The 20912-nt window shown below is 41.0% G+C and overlaps 1 protein-coding gene across 1 annotated transcript in view; it reads right to left on the reverse strand.

Moving 5' to 3' along the window:
* Nucleotides 1-834: 834 nt before the first annotated feature.
* LOC126260747 (protein disulfide-isomerase A6 homolog) overlaps nucleotides 835-20912 on the reverse strand; it is a 53429-nt gene continuing 33351 nt past the window's right edge. The window contains exons 6-8 of the mRNA XM_049958089.1: nucleotides 19418-19575; nucleotides 6378-6536; nucleotides 835-1343 (exon numbers count right to left, since the gene is read on the reverse strand). Coding sequence (XP_049814046.1) covers nucleotides 1175-1343; nucleotides 6378-6536; nucleotides 19418-19575 — 486 coding nt within the window. The 3' untranslated portion in view covers nucleotides 835-1174. The remainder of the gene's footprint in view (nucleotides 1344-6377; nucleotides 6537-19417; nucleotides 19576-20912) is intronic.

The raw sequence follows: 20912 nt of genomic DNA on the forward strand, positions 1-20912 counted from the left end.
AAATGGTTTAAAACTGTCTTGAATAAGACTTTTGTAAAAGTGAGCCAAAAATAACCAGATTTGGCACTTCTTGGGAAAAATTGTCATTTTTGTTGTCAGCTTGTGAAATATTGGAAACCAGTAGAAGGAAGAAATTTTGTATTCTAAGATCTTGTATTGGTAAATTATTATGTGCAAAGTTTCAGGTTTATTCTGTACCTACATTTGGAGATATAATAAGTAAACTTCAAATTTTTTTCAAGCATCTATTTTTTTGACCAGGTTCGCTTCAAATTTTCCATCACTCTCAATTTTTTTTATTGTTTCACTTAAGGTAGCTCAAGGAGCTGTACAAGACGGCTTAGTTTTGTTTGTTTCAAGAAAATATTGCCAGAGATAAGCCTCAAAGTTGCTTAAAACTCACGGGTGCACTATTGATAGCAGCACAATGGGGTCAAACAAATAATTACATATTTGCAAGTACTACATTGGTGAAAGTAAAACTCTACCAGTGGTCATTGACAACATTTGCAACTGTTCACACACAACTTCAGCAAAATTCCTGATGATCATGTGGAAACTTTTTCCAACATTAGATCACTTGGCACAGAATGTACAGTAGAATTTTCTGAGACTACAATCTAACACACAAAATTCCATATCTTTTGTGTTGAACTAAATTGGTTTACACTTAGAGCTTCCAAGACCTGGTGAAATCAGTCTGAAGTCATGAAACACTGGGGGCACTGAACAGGAGTAATGAGCTAGAGACATAGCAAGATTCTAAGCTATGGAAACTCCGAAATTCTGAACCAGGGCTCAATTACATATAAATGATAACACAAAACTAAAAAATTGATAAATCACATTACAAACATTTATTAGAATTGGCGAACAGCTTGTAATATGTTTTGAAGAGAAATTACACAAAATGCACACAAATATGCTTTGAACTTAGACAATCAGTAAAAAATATGAACAATCAAGTAATACAGCTTTTTTCCCCTCCACACACACACACGCATTATCACAAGTTAGAATAGTTTTTTCCTAATTCTCCAGTTCCTAGCAAAATACACACACATATGCACATCACACACTATTTGTAATAATTACTACCATCCTTTCATCCGTACAGCTCTACCTAGTTTTCAGTCAGTCAAAATCATTACAAAGTTTTGTACTCTGCAAAGTTTTAAAGTTCATCTTTGGTGCCTATGTCGTCAAGATCAACATCTGAGAGATCAATATCTTCTTCTGGCGGTAACTCTCCATCTTTCCCATCCCACGCTTCCGTTGGGTTAATCTTTGGAAGAGCTGCTCCTTTTACAGGTGCAGTAGAGCCTCTACCAAATGAGAGATCCCTAGAAGTAGACATAAAAGTAAAAACAGGATCAAAACAAACTGGGATTTATGCACAATTTTTTGTTTGCCTTATCCTCAAGACCAAACTACTTAGATCAATGAATCTAGCAACAATCACTGGCCACAAATGACGCATATGCAGTCACCTTAAAAATTTAGAATAAGTATCTTAATAATATTCAGTAGAGAAACTCCCAATTGGAATATCAACAATGTAAGCAAAAGATAAGACTGCTACCTACTTTATGGTAAGTAGCAATCTATCTTTTGCTTAAATTGTTGATATTCACTACAGAAGTTGTCCAGTCTACTTACTGTGCAATATTCTTAGCACTACCATTGGCAAAACCTTTACTACTGTCATTTATTAATATTTTATTACAATTCTAAAGTAATTTACAGTACCACTAGTTCTCAAGTTAGGCACATGCTTAAATTTTGTTTCACCGTTCTCAAGTTAGGCACATGCTTAAATTTTGTTTCACCGTTCTCAAGTTAGGCACATGCTTAAATTTTGTTTCACCGCAAGTTTATCAGTTAGTTCATACTAGCATTCAACAAAATTTGTACAAGCGACTATGAAAAGAATGAGAGCTATATACCTCAGCGTGTTTCTCAATCTCTCTTAACTAATAAATTTGCATACTGAGTGAATTAGAAATGCACACAGCACAGTGACCCAGGCTGATACAAAGGAGGGTGTGAGTGCTTCAAGTTAGAGGAAAATTGACATGAGCACTGAAAACGGTATTATAGAGATATAAGAGATGGCGATTAATAACAGGTATGCAAAAAAGTCAATAACACAATTTCTGACAACCTCTTGTAATTGTCACCTTAGGCATTTAAATCTGTAACAGCAAATATTGAGTCGACCCATGGAACTTTTGCTACAGCATCAGAACAGACTGCAGGGCAACTTAACGATTCAGCATTTTTATTTAAATTGTTCCTTCACCACTAGATCACTATCAAAGGCAAATTTGTAGTCTTTCAATTGTTTTATAACAAAAACTTTTAGTGTCTTGATTAAATAATATGCAAAATATGATACTTTAAGAGAATGTAAATTATACCTCTAATCTTTAACCCTTTAACTGCTCCTGACGTGTTCCTTTGTACCTGTCCCTGTGAGCTCTAAATGTGTCTACGTGCGCCGCCTTAGTGGCACCTGTGTCCTCATGACATGTTGAGACGTGCTGCCACTTCTTCTCCTGTGGCCCCTGGCCGTGTTAACGCACCCAGCCGTATATTCGTGCCGAGCTCCTAGTAGCTGTTCAGGGTTCCACCAGCACAGTTGAAGTCTCATGAGCATTTGCTGCTGTGTTCTTGTGTTGAAATTTTCGTCTGTGCTTTTACTGACTGTTGACGCTGTTAATGTTTCGAGAAGAAAATGGCACGCTGTTGTGGTTGTACAGACGAGAAATCGTCGAAATTCTCACTAGAAGCAACAGTGAGAATGAAATTTTCGACAGTGATGGTAGTGATTATTCTTCGACTGAATCTCAAAAGTAACAGTCCTGTCCCGTATACTTGAGCTGGAACAACGCATCTGTCAACACGGGAGGGATATCATTCAGAATCTGATGGGTCTGAGAGAGATAGTGAAGTGCCAGTGAAAAGAGCTCGCTTTAGCGACACGTTTGACTGGAAGAAAAGTTATTTTCATCCACCTATACATGCGTTCAATGCTTCAGCTTCTGGACACAAGTGCGGTTTCGGGTTGGAGTCAAGTGTTTTGGGATATTTTCTGATATTTTAAATAGAAGAACTGATGAAATTTATAGCAGATGAAACTAAGATTTTTTTATATACAAAAGAAAATATGCCAGAATCAGAGCATTCTCGTTTGTCCAGATGGAAAGAAACGGGTTTCGAGGAACTGCATCCCTTTGTCACTGTTTGTATGCTAATGGCTTGTGTGAAAAAGCTGAAGATCAGTCACTACTGGTCCACAGACACACTATTTAACACTTCTCTTTTCAGCAAAATTATGTCCAGGGACCATTTTCTGTTAATTTTAAGAATGCTTCACTTCAGTGATAACTCTGTCAACAATGAAGGAGACAGGTTATTTAAAATTAGGTATATTGTTGATAAAATTCGCACAACATTTCACAGCACATTTCATCCATACCAAAAGCTCTGCATTGACGAAAGCCTCTTGTTGTTCAAAGGGTGATTATCATTGAAACAGAACATTCCCTCCAAAAGAAGTAGGTTTGGTATAAAAACATTTGTGCTATGCGACTGTCAGACGGGTTATATACTGGTTTTTGTTAACAAGCGCACAAATACTGAAATGGACTTCCACAATCTGGGGAAAAATGGCGACGTAGTAGCAACAACATTGATGAAACCATTTTTAGGAAGGGGACATACGCTCTATGTCGATAAGTGGTATTCAAGCCCAGACCTATTATTCTGGCTTCATAAACATGGAACAAACGCATGTGGTACTGTTCACAAAAACAGACGTAACATGCCAAAATCATAGAACAAACTAAAACGAGGATAAATACAGTTTATGTCCACTGACACAATCCTTGTGGTGAAATGGTGTGACCAAAGAGAAGTGTGGATGCTGACCACCTGTAATACTGCAGAAATGGTTGAGATGGAAAAGACAAGTAGAAAGACCGGTGAAAGATTAAGGAAACCACAGTGTGTTGCAGATTACAACAAGAGTATGTGTGCTGTTGACCGCTCTGACATGCTGCTGCGCTAAGTGCAATCAGTATGAAAGACTGTCAAGTGGTACAAAAAAGTTCTTTTTCCACGTACTGGATCTGTGCATTTTAAATGCCCATGCTCTCTACAAAGTAGTAACAGGACGAAAAATGCAACTAGTGGAATTTCATTTATGTCTGGTAAGAGAGCTTGCTGAAACTTACACAAAAGAGTGGAGGAAAACTGGTAGAGGAAGGCGCTCTGGAGAGGAGAATCCTCTAAGATTTACAGGGAGGCATTTTCCAAAGGGAGGCATTTTCCAAAGGTCATTGAGATGGAAAACTAAGAAACTTACGCCAATGTGTCGGTGTGCAGTATGTTTGAAGCAGAAAGTGTGCTGAGAAACGAGATATGAATGTAGAGCATGCAACATACCATTATGTGTAGTGCCACGTTTTGAGGCCTATCACTCTAAACAAAACTACTTAACGTCTATAATCACTCAGAAGAGAAGAAGTGATACTGATAATTTTCTATAAGTAAATGACAACAAAAAAGAATTAAAAAATACAAAACTTGTATGCAAAATAAAATAAAAACAAAAAAATATATTTTTAATTTCGCCAGTGCTGGTCCAAAGCCCGGATCTAAAAGACGGATGGAAAATATATTCAGAAGGTGTAAAAGATAATCCAACACTTAGGATTTCTGACTTTGAAGCCATTTTACAGACGTGTTACCGCACTCTAAAAAACACGAACTGAATTTCTCAGATGCCATTAAATCTATAACATATGTTTCACACTACACACGTTTCGCTTTTATTTACAAAACATCTTCTGTGGTCACTGATTTTTTGCTTCATGTTTACATCCTTTGCACATCACTTATGGAGCTCTATTGGTGGGAGCATGAGCGTTGATAATTGTGTGTCTTACTTGCAGATTTGAAAGTTAGAGTTGCAAGTCTGGGGGACTGAGATTTTAATTCTATGAGTGTGTCGATAATTTTGAGATCAATAAGAAATCCATTGCCAAATTGTGGAAAGTTTTTTGATGACTTTTCCAAAGATTCCTTTATAAAGTTGGTATCCCTGTGATTCCATAGGGTCTTGATCACTTTCCGATTTCTTGAAGAGCCACGATTACAATTACGTATTTCTTCATGATATCAATGATGATTTTTAATTTTCCAGCTTAGCACAAGGAGTTAACATTGTGTGTCGAGAAGCACGAGATTTGTTTAGGTTTAATCCCATGATGTTTTTCAGTTTGTACCAACTGTTGAGTTTCTAGACGCTCCGATCCATCATTATCTTCTGAATGACAGCCCACGCAATCCGAATGCTGTCTTTCCTGCTATTTATATTTGCAGTCGGTGAAATTAATTCTTCAAAAAACTGTTCATGGTCGGCTGTTTAAGGTGTCACCTTGGTGTGAGGATAAATCCTTGACTTACAATTCTGAATGTTATTCAGAAAGATGGTGGTGAAGTATGAAAGATTACAACATGAAATTGTGGAGACAGAAAAAATAGGAGCCTGACACTTCAAGAATTGAAGAAGCCAGCCGAAGAAAGACAAGGGCCATTAAAGGGCATGAAAATGAAAGACACCCTAAGCCTCCATACTACTGGAAAGACTACTATATTAAATAACTATAATATAATTACCAACTATGTTGCACAGTTGCTTGTTTTTCTTTTGAAAACTGCTTCTGTCACTTTCATTCCACAACTTTGATAACTCATAGAAATGACATATTTTAACACATGGAGCTGCTGTATAATTTATTTTTAACTGGACAACCAGTTTCGGTCATAGATCATTTTCCGGTACAAATTTCATACTAATTTGATTTCTTTGTCTTCCTTGTCAGTTTAATTACTATATGGAAATACTTTTTTTAATTGCTGCACTTTAAGGTTGTTTTATTCATCTGCTTTTTGCCGATGTCATTCTGTAATGATTCAAAGACTTTCTTTAAAACTGTTGGCGTAGAAGGGGAGGAAGGGGGAGTGAGCATATTGGACACTAACTTACGATGAAATATGTATAATGTAGTGCTAATTTAGATTTCTTGGATTCTTCATACAAAACACTTTCTTCATGTTGTATCAAGCAGTAGAGCCTATTTTTCTTTGAAGAATTGTGAACAAAGTATGTATGTGGCCATCATGCTCTGATAACACCCACAACAACAAAAATTAGCTATTTTCATTCAAAGTAAAGCAAACAATTTTGTGTTAATGTCCTTCTGGTCATCAATCAATTACAATTTATTCATTTCCAGGCAAGAAGATGAAGCTATGAAAGCTGCTCAATTTCAAGAAGGAACATGAGAAACACATTTCATGAAACTTACCGTAAAAATTCGTTGATGCCATCTGTGGAGAAAGATCCCCTCAATATGGAATACTTCATCTTCTTGACATTCATTACTGCCATAGCTGGATAACCAAATCCACCAATTTCCAGCATTGATTCAAGTTCAGGTTGAGATCCAGCTTCTGCCCAAATCCACCTGCAAGCCACAATCAATGAAATGAATATAATTCATATACTAATAACAGCCAATAGCTGCAAAATTATCAATAGAGGAAAAGTAATGTATGATATCAGATCAAAGCTAAACGTCACAAGAAAGTGTAGAACTCATGTAGTGAGTGCATCTCTAATGATTGAGAGAACGCTGTAATTTTATTTGGAATTCAAACTACCGTATTTACTGAATCCACCCCCTCTAATCCATTTTTTTTTTGGGGGGGGGGGGGGGGGGGGCAAAACTGCTATGGTCATTAACGCCCGGTCCGTAACTTAGGAAACAGTGAAAAACCGAAATTGAAAACCAGCAGCAATGGGAACGAAAGTCATAAAATTGGAGAAACTAAAAGCAGAAGGAAGGCTTAAAAATCCACTACAGAAAGGGGTTGGTTGTCCCCAAAAAAAGCTTCAAATGACTGGCGTCATTTCACTGGCACTAATAAACTTGAGAACGCGGTCGGCGGAGCGCGTGTCATCTGCTAAAATCGACGATATATCTGGCGAAAGCTGTAGACGAGAGCGTAACGGATTAAAAAAGGGGCACTCAATTAAAAGGTGTCTTACCGTCCACAGCTGAGAGCAGTGGGGACTGAGTGGGGGAGGATCGCCGCTTAAAAGATGTCGATGGCTAAAAAGACAGTGCCCTATCCGGAGTCTAGTTAAAATTACCTCCTCCCGACGACGCGTTCGGGAGGAAGAGGTCCAAGCACAAGGAAGAGCTTTCACGTCCCGCAATTTATTATGGGTAAGTGTCGACCAATGCGTGTGGCATAAATGAACAACACGTCGACATAAAATGCTCCGTAGATCGGCGAAGGGAATCGATTGAATAGCTGGCCAAGGAAGAGAGACCGCAGCCTTGGCTGCAAGATCGGCCGCCTCATTTCCACAGATACCAACGTGTCCCGGGAGCCAGAGGAACGCCACGGAGACGCCCCCAGGTGGAGCAAGCGCAGACAGTCCTGAATCCGGTGGACCAGAGGGTGCACAGGATAAAGAGCTTGGAGACTGAGCAGAGAGAGCTGAGAGAATCTGAGCAGATAACGTACTGTATCCGCTGATGGCGGCGGATGTAGTGGACAGCCTGGAGAACAGCGTAAAGCTCCGCAGTATAAACCGAACACTGGTCGGGAAGCCGAAAGTGATTTGGGGTGTCGCCAACAATATAGGCACTCCCTACACCTAACGATGTTTTCGAGCCGTCGGTGTAAATAAATGTGGCGTCCGTCATTTGTACACATAGAGCAGCAAATGCCCGACGATAAACAAGTGAAGGGGTACCATCCTTGGGAAATCGACAAAGGTCACTGAGCAGGCAGATCCGGGGACGGAGCCAAGGAGGTGCTGTACCCCAAGTTGTCAAGGTTTTAGGAAAGCGGAAGGAAAGAGAATGGAGCAGTTGACGGAAGCGGACTCCCGGTGGTAGTAGGGAGGAGGGGCGGCCTGCATACCCTACATCAAAGGAGGCGTCGAAAAAAAGGTCATGGGCTGGATTAGCAGGCATGGAAGACAGATGGCTAGCATAACGACTCAGAAGGACTGCTCGCCGATTGGACAGCGGAGGTTCAGCAGTCTCAGCATAAAGGCTTTCCACAGGGCTGGTGTAAAAAGCTCCAGACACTAAACGTAATCCACGATGGTGGATACAGTCGAGACGCCGAAGAATAGACGGCCGAGCAGAGGAGTAGACTATGCTCCCATAGTCCAATTTCGAGCGCACTAAGGCGCGATAGAGGCGGAGAAGGACCACTCGGTCCGCTCCCCAGGAGGTACCATTCAGGACACGGAGGGTGTTAAGGGATCGCAGACAGCGAGCCGAAAGATAGGAAACCTGGGAGGACCAGCACAGTTTTCTGTCAAACATAAGACCCAAGAATTTAGCGAGGTTGGAAAACAGAAGGTTGATAGGACCTAGATGTAAGGAGGGCGGAAGAAACTCCTTACGTCGCCAAAAATTAACACAAACGGTCTTACTGGGAGAAAAACGGAAGCCGGTTTCGATGCTCCAAGAGTGGAGGCGATCGAGACATCGTTGAAGAGGTCGTTCAAGAAGGCTGGTCCGTTGAGAGCTGTAGTAGATCGCAAAATCGTCCACAAAGAGGGAGCCCGAGACATCAGGAAGGAGACAATCCATAATTGGATTGATGGCAATGGCAAACAGTACAACACTCAGCACGGAGCCCTGGGGTACCCCGTTTTCTTGGGAGAAAGTACGGGAGAGAGTAGTGTTCACCCGCACCATAAATGTGCGCTCTGACATAAATTCCCGAAGAAAAAGGGGCAGCCGACCTCGAAAGCCCCCAAGAGAGCAGTGTGCGGAGGATGCCTGTCCTCCAACAGGTATCGTATGCTCTCTCCAGATAAAAAAATATTGCTACTGTTTGGCGTTTCCGGAGAAAATTGTTCATGATATAAGTGGAGAGAGCAACAAGATGGTCAACTGCAGAACGATGCTTTCGGAATCCGCATTGGGCAGGTGTTAAAAGACTGCAAGACTCCAGCCACCAAGCTAAACGGCAATTCACCATACGCTCCAAAACCTTACATACACTACTCGTGAGAGAAATGGGGCGATAGCTAGAGGGGAGATGTTTGTCCTTTCCAGGTTTCGGAACAGGAACGACGATAGCTTCCCGCCATCGTCTGGGAAAAGTACTGTCGGTCCAAATTCGATTATAAAGACGAAGGAGGTAACGCAGACTATGGGTTGATAAATGCAGCAACATTTGGACGTGGATACCATCCGGTCCTGGGGCGGAGGAGCGAGAAGAAGAGAGTGCATGTTGGAGTTCCCGCATGGAGAAAACAGTATTGTAGCTCTCGCGATTTTGAGAGGAGAAAGCAAGAGGTCGCACTTCCGCTGCACGTTTCTTCGGGAGAAACGCTGGCGGGTAATTTGAAGAGCTCGAATTCTCAGCAAACTGCTGACCCAACGAGTTAGAAATTGCGACGGGGTCCACTAATGTATCATGCGCGACAGTGAGCCCAGAGACCGGGGAGAAACTAGGCGCGCCTGAGAACCGTCGAATCCGACTCCAAACTTCCGAGGAGGGAGTGAAGGTGTTAAATGAGCTAATAAAGAATTTCCAGCTTGCCTTCTTGCTATCGCGGAAGACACGACGGCATCGCGCTCGGAACTGCTTATAGCGGATACAGTTGGCCAAAGTAGGATGGTGGCAGAAAACGCGGAGAGCACGTCGCCGCTCACGTATTGCATCACGGCATGCCTCGTTCCACCAAGGAACTGGGGGGCGCCAGGGCAATTCGGAGGTGCGTGGTATTGAATGTTCTGCAGCTGTAAGAATAACGTTGGTAATATGTGTGACCTCATCGTCGACGCTGGGAAAGTGACGGTCATCGAATGTCGCTAGAGACGAAAAAAGTGTCCAATCAGCTTGGGCAAACTTCCAGCGTCGCGGGCGCATGTAGGGCAGTGGAGGCAGCACTCCAAGGACACATGGAAAGTGGTCACTCGAGTGTGTATCATCAAGGGCGAACCATTTGAAGCGCCGAGCTAGCGGAACAGTACCGACCGCAAGGTCCAAATGAGATAAATTTGTCGTGGAGGCAGACAAAAATGTAGGGACCCCAGTGTTGAGGCAAACTAGATCTGCTTGGTGGAAGACGTCTAGCAATAGTGAGCCACGTGGACAAGGATGTGGAGATCCCTAAAGCGGGTGGTGGACATTGAAGTCCCCAACCAGCAAATAGGGGGGTGGAAGCTGACCAAGAAGATGAAGGAGATCAGCTCGTGCCATTGGTGTGGATGATGGAATGTATACAGTACAAAGCAAGAACGTGTATCCGGAAAGGGAAAGACGGACGGCGACAGCTTGGAAGGAAGTGTTTAAATGGATTGGGTGATAATGGAGAGTTTCATGGAGAAGAATCATGAGTCCTCCATGTGCAGGAGTGCCTTCAACAGAGGGGAGATCATATCGGACGGACTGAAAATGAGGGAGAACAAAACGGTCATGGGGACGCAGCTTTGTTTCCTGAAGACAGAAGATGACCGGCGAGTAGGATCGTAAGAGGATAGACAATTCATCCCGACTGGCTCGAATACCGCGGATATTCCAGTGGATAATGGACATAGGGTGAACAGAAAATGGAGGAATGTGACCAAGGTCCCTGTCAACTCAACGACTGCTCAGAGCTTGCGACCGACAGCATGGAATGGCATTCAGCCGAAGGCAGAAGATCCTGATCCATAGGTTGGTCAGGAGCAGCTCCTGCCACCAGCGATGGGCCGGTTGATCGGCCCCCAGCAGTGCGCCTCGGCGACACAGAAGACGGCCGAGGGCGATTTCCGCCAGGTGGTGCTGTAGATAGGACACGCCTTGGCGGAGAAGGAGAGGAACTGGGTTTCTTTGTAGCCTTCTTGGAAGTATGATGTTTAGAGGAAGGAGGAACCGATGGTTGGGAAGTTGCAGTACGTAAAAACTCTTCACGAGTATGCTCTTTTTTCAAAGTCTTTGTGTCGGACGTTTGGGCTCGAGATTTAGCAGAACTCGACGAAGGGTGAGCCAGAGAGTGGGCAGGCGAAAGTGGTGAGGTGGAACGGGCGATCTTTGCGCTGGCCGATCTGACGACCGTGGCACTAAAGGTGAGGTCGCAAGTCTGCGTGGCCGCCTCCTTTGTTGGCCGAGGAGAAGCAAGGACAGTGCTGTATTTTCCTGTCTGAGGCACGGTGGGCTGTCGACTGGCGAATAATTTTCGAGCAGCAAAGGTCAACACCTTTTCCTTTACTCTAATTTCCTGGATGAGCTTTTCGTCTTTAAAAACGGGGCAATCTCGAGAGGAAGCAGCGTGGTCACCCATACAGTTTATGCAGCGAGGGGATGGAGGTGGACAAGCACCCTCATGGGCATCCTTGCCACACGTAACACATTTGGCCGGATTGGAACAGGACTGGCTGGAGTGACTGAACCGCTGACACCGATAGCAACGCGTAGGGTTTGGGACGTAAGGGCGAACGGAAAGTATCTCATAGCCTGCTTTGATTTTCTTTGGGAGTTGAACTTTGTCAAATGTCAAGAAGACAGTGCGGGTTGGAATTATGTTCGTGTCAACCCTTTTCATAAACCTATGAACAGCCGTTACGCCCTGGTCAGACAGGTAGTGCTGAATTTCTTCGTCAGACAATCCATCGAGGGAGCGTGTATTAACGACTCCACGCGAGGAATTTAAAGTACGGTGCGGTTCCACCCGGACAGGGAAGCTGTGTAGTAGTGAGGTACGCAGCAATTTTTGTGCCTGGAGGGCACCGACTGTTTCTAACAGGGTGCCATTCCGTTATCTGGAACAAGACAAGACTTTACAGGACCTGCAATTGCATCGGCACCTTTCTGAATAACGAAAGGGTTGACCGTGGAGAAGTCGTGACCTTCGTCAGACCAAGAAACAACAAAGAACTGTGGCAACGATGGAAGAACTGTCTGTGGCTGAGACTCAGTGAACTTACGCTTGTGAGCAGACATAGTGGAAGGTGAGGAAACCATTGCGGAAGAATCCCCCATGATTACCAGCATCTCCGATGGCGCGCTCCTCCCTTGTGGGGGCCCCTCTCGGAGGGCACTCCCGCCTTAGGTGATTGTTCACACCTCAGGTCACAACTCCCGACAAACGGACGGAGGGACCAATCGGCACTTTCGGAAGGTATCAGCTCGGGTAATCACCCCTCCCTGGGTCTGGCCGTTACCAGGGGGTACGTACGTGTCCTACCTGTCTACCCGGGGTGGGGAATTACGCATTACCCCGTCACCGGCTACGCATGGAAGTGCGTAGGTCGGCCTTCAGACACGCACAGGGAGGAAAAAAGAGAAAGGGAAAGGAAAGAAGAGGGGTCTCAAACGCCGCAGCGGAGAAAAGGGCAAAGAGAAGAGGGAAGGAAAAGAGAAGGACAGAGGAAGGACGAAGACTTGCAAGTGTAGAAAGCAAGGAATTTGTAACCGTTTCGAGCGTCCGTCTCCGGACGTAGGCACAGACCATACTCCCAGAGGGGAAGAAAGGGAAGGAAAGAGCCAGGGGTGAGGGGGGGGGGGGCGAAGATGGGGGACGGGGAAGGATGCGGAAAGGGAGGGTATGCAGCCTGGAAAGGAAGGAGGGCCACATTAGCTCGGGGTCCCGTGCTCGCTACGCACGTATCCACAAAAGAGTTGTGGACCCCCTGGGGGGGGGGGCACTCTAATCTGAGTCGCACCTGAAAAATGAGACTCGAAATAAAGGAAAAAATTTTTTTTCCTGAATCTAAGCCGTACCTGACATTTGAGACTCTAAATTCCAAAGGAGAGAAAAGTTTTAGGCCGCACCTCCAAATCTAAACAAAGTTGGTCCACTGTAATATGAGACACAATTTAGATCGAATGAATGACGATACAGCTACAGTAGTTTGGTTCGAGTCTTAAGCTTAGCAGTTAAGCTTTACCATGTAGCCATTGCTATGCGTCAGGTGCTCCGTCCGTATTTATACAGGTACCATTCCTTTTTCACGTGCTTCGTCTGGTTTGAATTGACTGCTTATTTTTCTTTGATCTGGTAAGTGCCTTTTTCTTTGTTATAGGTGTTTACGTCACTCGAAGCTGAAAATGCATTACTTTACTGTGTCATGCATTGTTTGTCACATTCTGATAGTGTGTGTTTACGACCTGTTGCCGCTTGCGGCATGACTTGCTTTTGTGCACGCTAACACCGCTTACAATTTAAAAAAAGAGAGGAATTGTCTCATTAGCAAAACAATGGCAAGAGACTGCTATTTGTTGTTACTTACACTGCTGCTTTCTTTGATAATGAACAACAAGAACCAAATAATAGACTGCGTATGATAGAAGATGTTCTGAATGAGAGTTTAGCGAAAATTTTTCTTTGTTTGAAAATCTTTGCAGACGCCTCTGTAGTACATAACATTCTGCACAAAAATTAGTCATCTTAGATTTAAAAATCTTGTCAATCACCGTGCTTCATTTCTGACTGGATCACTATTAGGCATAAGAATAATACGAATATAAACATGACATGATATGCATATTATTCCGCGTTTGCTGTTGTCTCACTCTAGTTTCGTAGTTTATTAGGCAGACAGGATTTAAATGAGTTAGACAGGATTTAAATGAGTTAGACAGGATTTAAATGAGTTAGACAGGATTTAAATGAGTTAGACAGGATTTAAATGAGTTAGACAGGATTTAAATGAGTTAGACAGGATTTAAATGAGTTAGACAGGATTTAAATGAGTTAGACAGGATTTAAATGAGTTAGACAGGATTTAAATGAGTTAGACAGGATTTAAATGAGTTAGACAGGATTTAAATGAGTTAGACAGGATTTAAATGAGTTAGACAGGATTTAAATGAGTTAGACAGGATTTAAATGAGTTAGACAGGATTTAAATGAGTTAGACAGGATTTAAATGAGTTAGACAGGATTTAAATGAGTTAGACAGGATTTAAATGAGTTAGACAGGATTTAAATGAGTTAGCAGCAAACACGAAAGAATACATGGCAAAATGTTTATATACATCTTATTTTTATGGTGAAGAGAATACTGCATGTGATTCACAATTCATAAAAGTTCCTATTAGCAACGATCTCTTGTCACAGGTAGGAAAAAATTCAGAATGTAGAGTTGGCCATATTGACAAACATCCGAAACAGTCTTGCCAGTCGGATTTTCGTAGTACATTGAAATGCTGCTACATTCGAAGATGACCAATATGGAATTTGTATTTACTTCGTTGGATAATGTATGAAAATGAAGTGGTCGAAACTCGAGGCGAAGAAAAAAAAGCTCGTCTTCCGCCTTTTTTTTTTAATTTACTGACGCAGAGGTTTTGTCGCCAGTATTTATCTTTGTGCCTGCCTGCAAAGCATGCCTGTGTAGCGCTGCATAATTCGACGGGAGAAGTTAGTTGAGGTGGCACCAACCAACATTTTTCAGAACTTCCACTTGCTTTGAACTCTATTCTAAGCCACAGGCAGGTTTTTGGATTACAAAAACCGGAAAAAAAGTGCGGCTCAGATTAGAGTTCTTTATTATGGCATAATGCCATATGTGCCAGAAGATAAAAACATGCACTTTAAATTCAACGAACAAAACACACCATGGAAGGGGACTAGTGAGGGCTGGGGCCAGGGGGTTATCAGGGTGTATACGTCAGACAAGGAAAAGAAATCCTGGATTTTTCCCAGATTTCCCAGTTAAAAACACACCCTTTTCTGTGTTAAGTGACAGTACACTTCCCCTTAAACTGAAAAACTTACCAAGAAGTATTTATATTTTGATGAACTAATATTTTTTTGTCTCAAACTGGCCTTAATGACATTACATGAAAATTTAAATCACAGTTATAATTCATTCTTGGTACTACTCACTATTTTCAAATGAAGGCAAAGTTTTTAATACATCTGTTCAAATATCATTGTCCTGCGTTCCTTTTCAATTTATGAAAAGAAGTGACTGATACAACTTCAGAAGTTGTTACGTTTGGAGGGCATAATGGTCATTGTAAAGTAAAAATTTTGACAAAAAGTGTAAATGCTTCAAATAAGGTCCTATTTGCCAGTTTTTGAAATAATGCATTGATGATAACTTTTCTTTTCATTCAGTGAGTGACTACTGTCCATATTGAGACAATTAAGAGAAATTAGCTATCCATTTGGTAAGATTTCCTTGCAGAAAAAGTAGTTGTGCAAATGTGTTTAACAATATTTCTTTAACTTTTCAGAGCTAAATATCTAACAATTTAAAAGGTCTAATGACAATCCCGACATGTATGTTTAACATTTTTTCCCATAATTTCCCAGTGACATTATTCTTTTCCCTTAAGTATGATACACAAAATATAAATCATTTTAGGAGAGCATACTACTTTCAAATGCAGAATATTGATGCAGCTCTCTATACTAGCCTATCTTGTTCAAGTATCTTATCTCTCTGCAACTACTGCAAGCTACAGCCACTTTAACCTGCTTCTTGCAGTTAAGCTTTTTGTCCTCTTCTATTATGAACTCCACTATTATCTATTTCCTAATGTCTCAGGATGTGTCCTGTCAACTGATTTCTTTGGTTAATGACAATATTATTAAAAGGATAGACACTATTCACCAAATAGAGGAGACACTGAGTCACAGACAGGCACAATGAAAAGAAGACTGCTATACATTTAAGCTTTGAGCCAGAACACCACCTTCTGAAGTGGAAACACACACACACACACACACACACACACACACAAGACCACTGTGTCTTGCCTGCAGCAGCCAGACTGCAACTACACCTGATGGGATAAACAATTTGCTGTGGATGGTGGAGTACAGAGGAGGCTGGAGCAGGATGGTGAAAGGTTTAGTATTGCTTGTGGGAGGATGTACGGATGTAGTGGGGACAGAATAGAGTTGCTAGGTGTAGTCAGGATATTTGGTGACGGGGGAAAGGGAGCAGAAATGGAGAGGACTAGAGAATGGGAAAAAAGATTACTGGATGTGTTGGCGGAATAGAAGGCTTGTGTGGTGTTGGAGTGGGATCATGGAAGGGGACTAGCGAGGGCTGGGGCCAGGGGGTTATCAGGGTGTATACGTCAGACAAGGAAAAGAAATCCTGGATTTTTCCCAGATTTCCCAGTTAAAAACACACCCTTTTCTGTGTTAAGTGACAGTACACTTCCCCTTAAACTGAAAAACTTACAAATTTGAATGCCACCAAACACAGAACTTTAGTTTCCAAAGCACTGAAATCGAGATTGCAATGCTGTTTTGTAAGTAAGCCAATCTTAGCTCTTGTTACGTGATCTCGCCAGTTGATGATGGCATATATCTGAAGCATTTGACAGGTTATGTCGTCAGCCAAAGTGACATCACTGCTAAGTAATGCATACAAACAATTAGGAAAGTTAATGGCTGAAATGATTATACACAGTGTAGCTACAAGAAAAACTAAGCTTCCACTTATATTGATCTCCAAGATTAATAAGCTAATCTTTCATGTGTAATATTTGCCTTTTTGTGTGGGTGACACTATAAGATACATCACACAAATGTACCCATAAATCTTAAAATAATTACATAAATGTCTGGTCTTCTGGGCTCTAAATAATTCTAAGTGGCTGGTCCTCAAAGTTTTAAATGAGAGTCAACACTGATTTTTAGAAATTCATTGCACATTCTCACACATAACATAACTCATTTTGCATAATAGGAAATTTACTTTGAAATTAATGCTTTTCATTAAAATAAAAAAATAAAATAAAATAAAGGGGGAGGGGGGTATTACTGCGCGTGCGCAGTTACAATGACATTGGAAGCCCATATATATTCCTATGTATAAAACATTAAGAGACCTTAAGAAACGACATCAGAGGTAACTCCAAGAGCCTTGGAATTTCGTAAACTATACTACAATGCTTAAATTCAGCTTTAAGTGCACATTTGTATGCACCGATTCACAGTGAAGTAGGCCCCAGCCTGATATCAAGCTTTTCAGTGTGATTTTCAGATTATGCATTTCTTGGAGAACCAGTACTGTACTATCTCATGTTTGGTTCTTTATTATGGCATAATGCCATATGTGCCAGAAGATAAAAACGTGCACTTTAAATTCAGCGAACAATTGGACATAGCCAATACTGTAGAATAAAACACTTAGTTTCGAATAACTTGACTGCCTCAGCAGAAAAGATTAATAGAAGCCAAATTTCTTTACCAAATGGTCAAAACAATTTTGTTACGCAAGGCGATTAATACTTTACTACCAAAAATGTGGAAATAAAGTAAAATCAAAAAACAAACTAATAATATACTTTAGCCTGCCTGAACTATGTGAATGTATTTTAATTAGTTTGATAGCTCCCGGCCACAAAAATTTGTTTTGTTTTCATTTGATGTGGGAGCTCTAAATGGAGAGGAAACAGCAAAATTACCAAATATAAACATGGGTCACATGGAGACTATCCCCCTCCCCACTAGAACTCAGACTGCTCTGTGCATGTGTGAATCTGGCAGCTTGGGCATACCAGAAAAATTTTTCCGGTTGTCATCTGGCTGCTTGCTGTTACTGCCAATACAGCTAACAGGCGCACTTCATATAACCAGAAGCGGGAGGAGGTAGTGCTCGTATGCGACTCAATTGCACATGTGCATGAACCCACTGGCAACTGCTCAAATCAACCCAATGCAAACAGTTGTGATGTGCCACTCATTAGAAGCAGTTTGTTGTTATGAAGTATTGCGTCGTCTTCGTCGTAAGGCCTTTGACAAATATTGCTGTTGGCAGATGCTTATGTGTGCACTTTTTTCTAAATGGCACATTTCCTTTACAACTAAAGTTTCATTTTGGTTTTTTCTCTTGTTTATGATTTATTGCTGCAGGTGTTATACTGCAGTAGCAGGATACAGTAATACTCTTTGTTAGAGTATCAGTTCTTACCAGTCAAAATTACAAAAATTTAACTGGAAATTAGAACAGCAAAAAATTCCCCAGAATTCCGAAAATTTCCCCAGGGCATACACACCTTGGTTATGGGAACATAGGATATATTGCAGGGAAAGTTGTCACCTGTGCAGTTCTGAAAATCTGGTGTTGGAAGGAAGGAACCAGATGGCACAGATTATGAAGCAGTCGCTGAAGTGAAGCACTATGTGATTGGGCACCTTGATTCAGCTAGCAGGTGGTCCAGCTGTCTCTTGGTCAGTTTGTTAGTTTTCATACCCATGTATTGGTTGCAACTTAGTTTGTAGATCACGACTGCTTTCAGGTAGCCCTGCCTTTGATGGGATAGGGGATACCTGCGGCCTGACTGGAGTAGGTCGGGGTAGGAGGATGTATGGGACAGATATTGCATCTAGTTCTATTGCAGGTGTATGTGTGTGCGCGCGCGCGCACACACTTTTTCTACTTCGGAAGAAGGGCTTTTGGCCAAAAGCTTAACGTACAGCAGTATTTTCATTGTGCCTGTTTGCTATTCAATGTCTCCAATCTGGTCAACAGCAACCTACCCTTTTCATAATATTGTTATTTCGTCATGGACTTTCCACTGTTTATCCTTTGTTTAGTAAAGTCAAAAGTTTTTTTTTTCCCCCCTAGATGCAATTTGGTACAGCTATTAGTTATCCTTGTAGCATAACATTTCAAAAGCTTATATTCTCTTCGTGTCTATACTGCTTACCATCCACATATTACTTTTGTAAAACAGTGAGGTATTTTAGTGTAAAAATCTTCAGGAAGATACAGCATTGAATAGATCAATAAAGAAAGAATTAAGTACTTTTAGAGTATTTTGAACTATTCAGTTGCTCGTACACACACACACACACACACACACACACACACACACACACACACACACACTAGTATTTATATGAACAGTTTTTTCACCACCTCAACATGTCAGCAAGGTCATTAGATTTTTTTTACTGCACGTGTGGAGAAGTATTTAATGGCAATCACACACAATGATGATACTAAAAGGAATTTAAAGAACAAAATTAAGAACATTTACATTAATAACTCTCAGGTTGATAACATATGAAAATTCTACAGCCAGCTGCTTAACTGTCCCCCAAACTGACATCTCACATGTTTTTGACTATATGACTGCATTGTAGATGAAGAAGACTAGGCAAGTTACTGATATATAGAGTGTATTATGTGTGTGTTACCCAACTAATTTCATTTATATGGTATTTACTGCATTAACATAATTTTTTTTTATTTTCTGCAAAAGTTTAGACATTTAAATGTGCCTGCATACAGAATCCTCTTGTGGCATCACATTGTATATTAATGTTTAATTGCTTTAAGTTAGAAACACAATGCTATTATGGAGAAATACAAAACATAAGAAGAAAAACAATTCACTTAAAACTTACCCCCACATTTTCTGTTTGTACTTCTCACCCATTTTCTTCAGTGTGTCTAGATAACTATATCGGCAATCTGACTGACAGTCCAAAATATGGGGCAAAACAGATACAACACAAAGTGGATGTTCTTCGCAGGCTTCTTTAAGGGTTTCTTCATTTATTATCTGCAAACAGAGAAGAAATGAGAGTTTACGGAGCACTGGTGCATAGTTGCACACAGTGAGAGACATTGATACAAACAAGGGATGGACAACTGCTAAAATTATGTAGATACTTCAGGAAATACTGAAGTTTAGAAACACACAGAAATGTAAGTGTGCCATTCTGGTCTGGAAAAATAATACCTGAATGCCATAATAAAAAAACTTCCCCGTTATGCTCAACTTAGAAAGTTTGCTTTGTTTTCTGGTTTAACAGCTGAGACAGAGGTCATCTAAGGGTCATTCCACATCAAAGGGACCAATATTAAAAAACACTTCCACTCTACCATCTCCAAATGTAACGAAATTTGATGTGAAGATTCTATATGGCCTTTGATGGTTATAAACCAAATTTCAGTCCAGTATCTTCAGTGGTTGAATTTTTAGGGGCTTTTAAAGAGAGGCTACTCATCGTATCACATACGGAAATGCAAATGTGCCAAGATTGATAGGTCATTTGCTTTAAAATACACAGACAACTTTTTATGCTGAATCACAACATGGCAAAAAAAAAATTGGGATTTAGTCACATCTAAATATAGATACAAGCCTCTAAAGCAGCTAAAAAATTTGGCGAGCTATTCTGAGAGCCTAGGTTTGACTGACCACCGCTACTTTTCGTATGAACCAATCACACCAAAACTTCAGAGGGTTTTTTCTATCTATGATGGCTATCTATTGATCAAATTTAATTAGCATTGGATGCTTACATGAAAAGATATGCATCTGTACACAAGTTGGCCAAAATTTTCTACATTCAAATTTTAGGGTATTTTTGGTAGGCATTATCTCAATTGTCACTTTTTAAATCCTTTTTTTTCCTTGCCACAGCTGGAAAGAGCATGCTTTAAGCTTTCAAAGTTACATAGTTTAATTTCTGGATCTTGTTCACCAATGAGTAAGAATAGCTATCAAAAGCAGGGACAATGGATTATCGATAAATCAAAAAATTAATAAAATTTGAAACTTTAAACAAAAAAAAAAAATGTAAGTGTAGTGTCTTTTAGTAGTATCAGATTTTCCTGAAGTTTAGGGAATGTAACTATGCTAATTAGAAGTGTTTTTACATTATTTTACAGTATAGAATATAAATATAATAAAACCTCAGAAAATGGTCAAGATTATAAAATCTTGAAGATCATAATGGAATGCTATGTTGCATTAGAACGTTCTAACCCTACAATGCATGGTGGTGCATATATGCATTTTCAATCCGTTTCCATCGGCATTATAAAGCAGCAATAGTGTTTTTTTATGGCTCTATCCTCGCAGCAGTGATACATTGCTGATTCACCACTTTC

This window comes from Schistocerca nitens, chromosome 1, assembly GCF_023898315.1.
Source record: "Schistocerca nitens isolate TAMUIC-IGC-003100 chromosome 1, iqSchNite1.1, whole genome shotgun sequence".
In the NCBI taxonomy this organism is placed as follows: Eukaryota; Metazoa; Arthropoda; class Insecta; order Orthoptera; family Acrididae; genus Schistocerca; species Schistocerca nitens.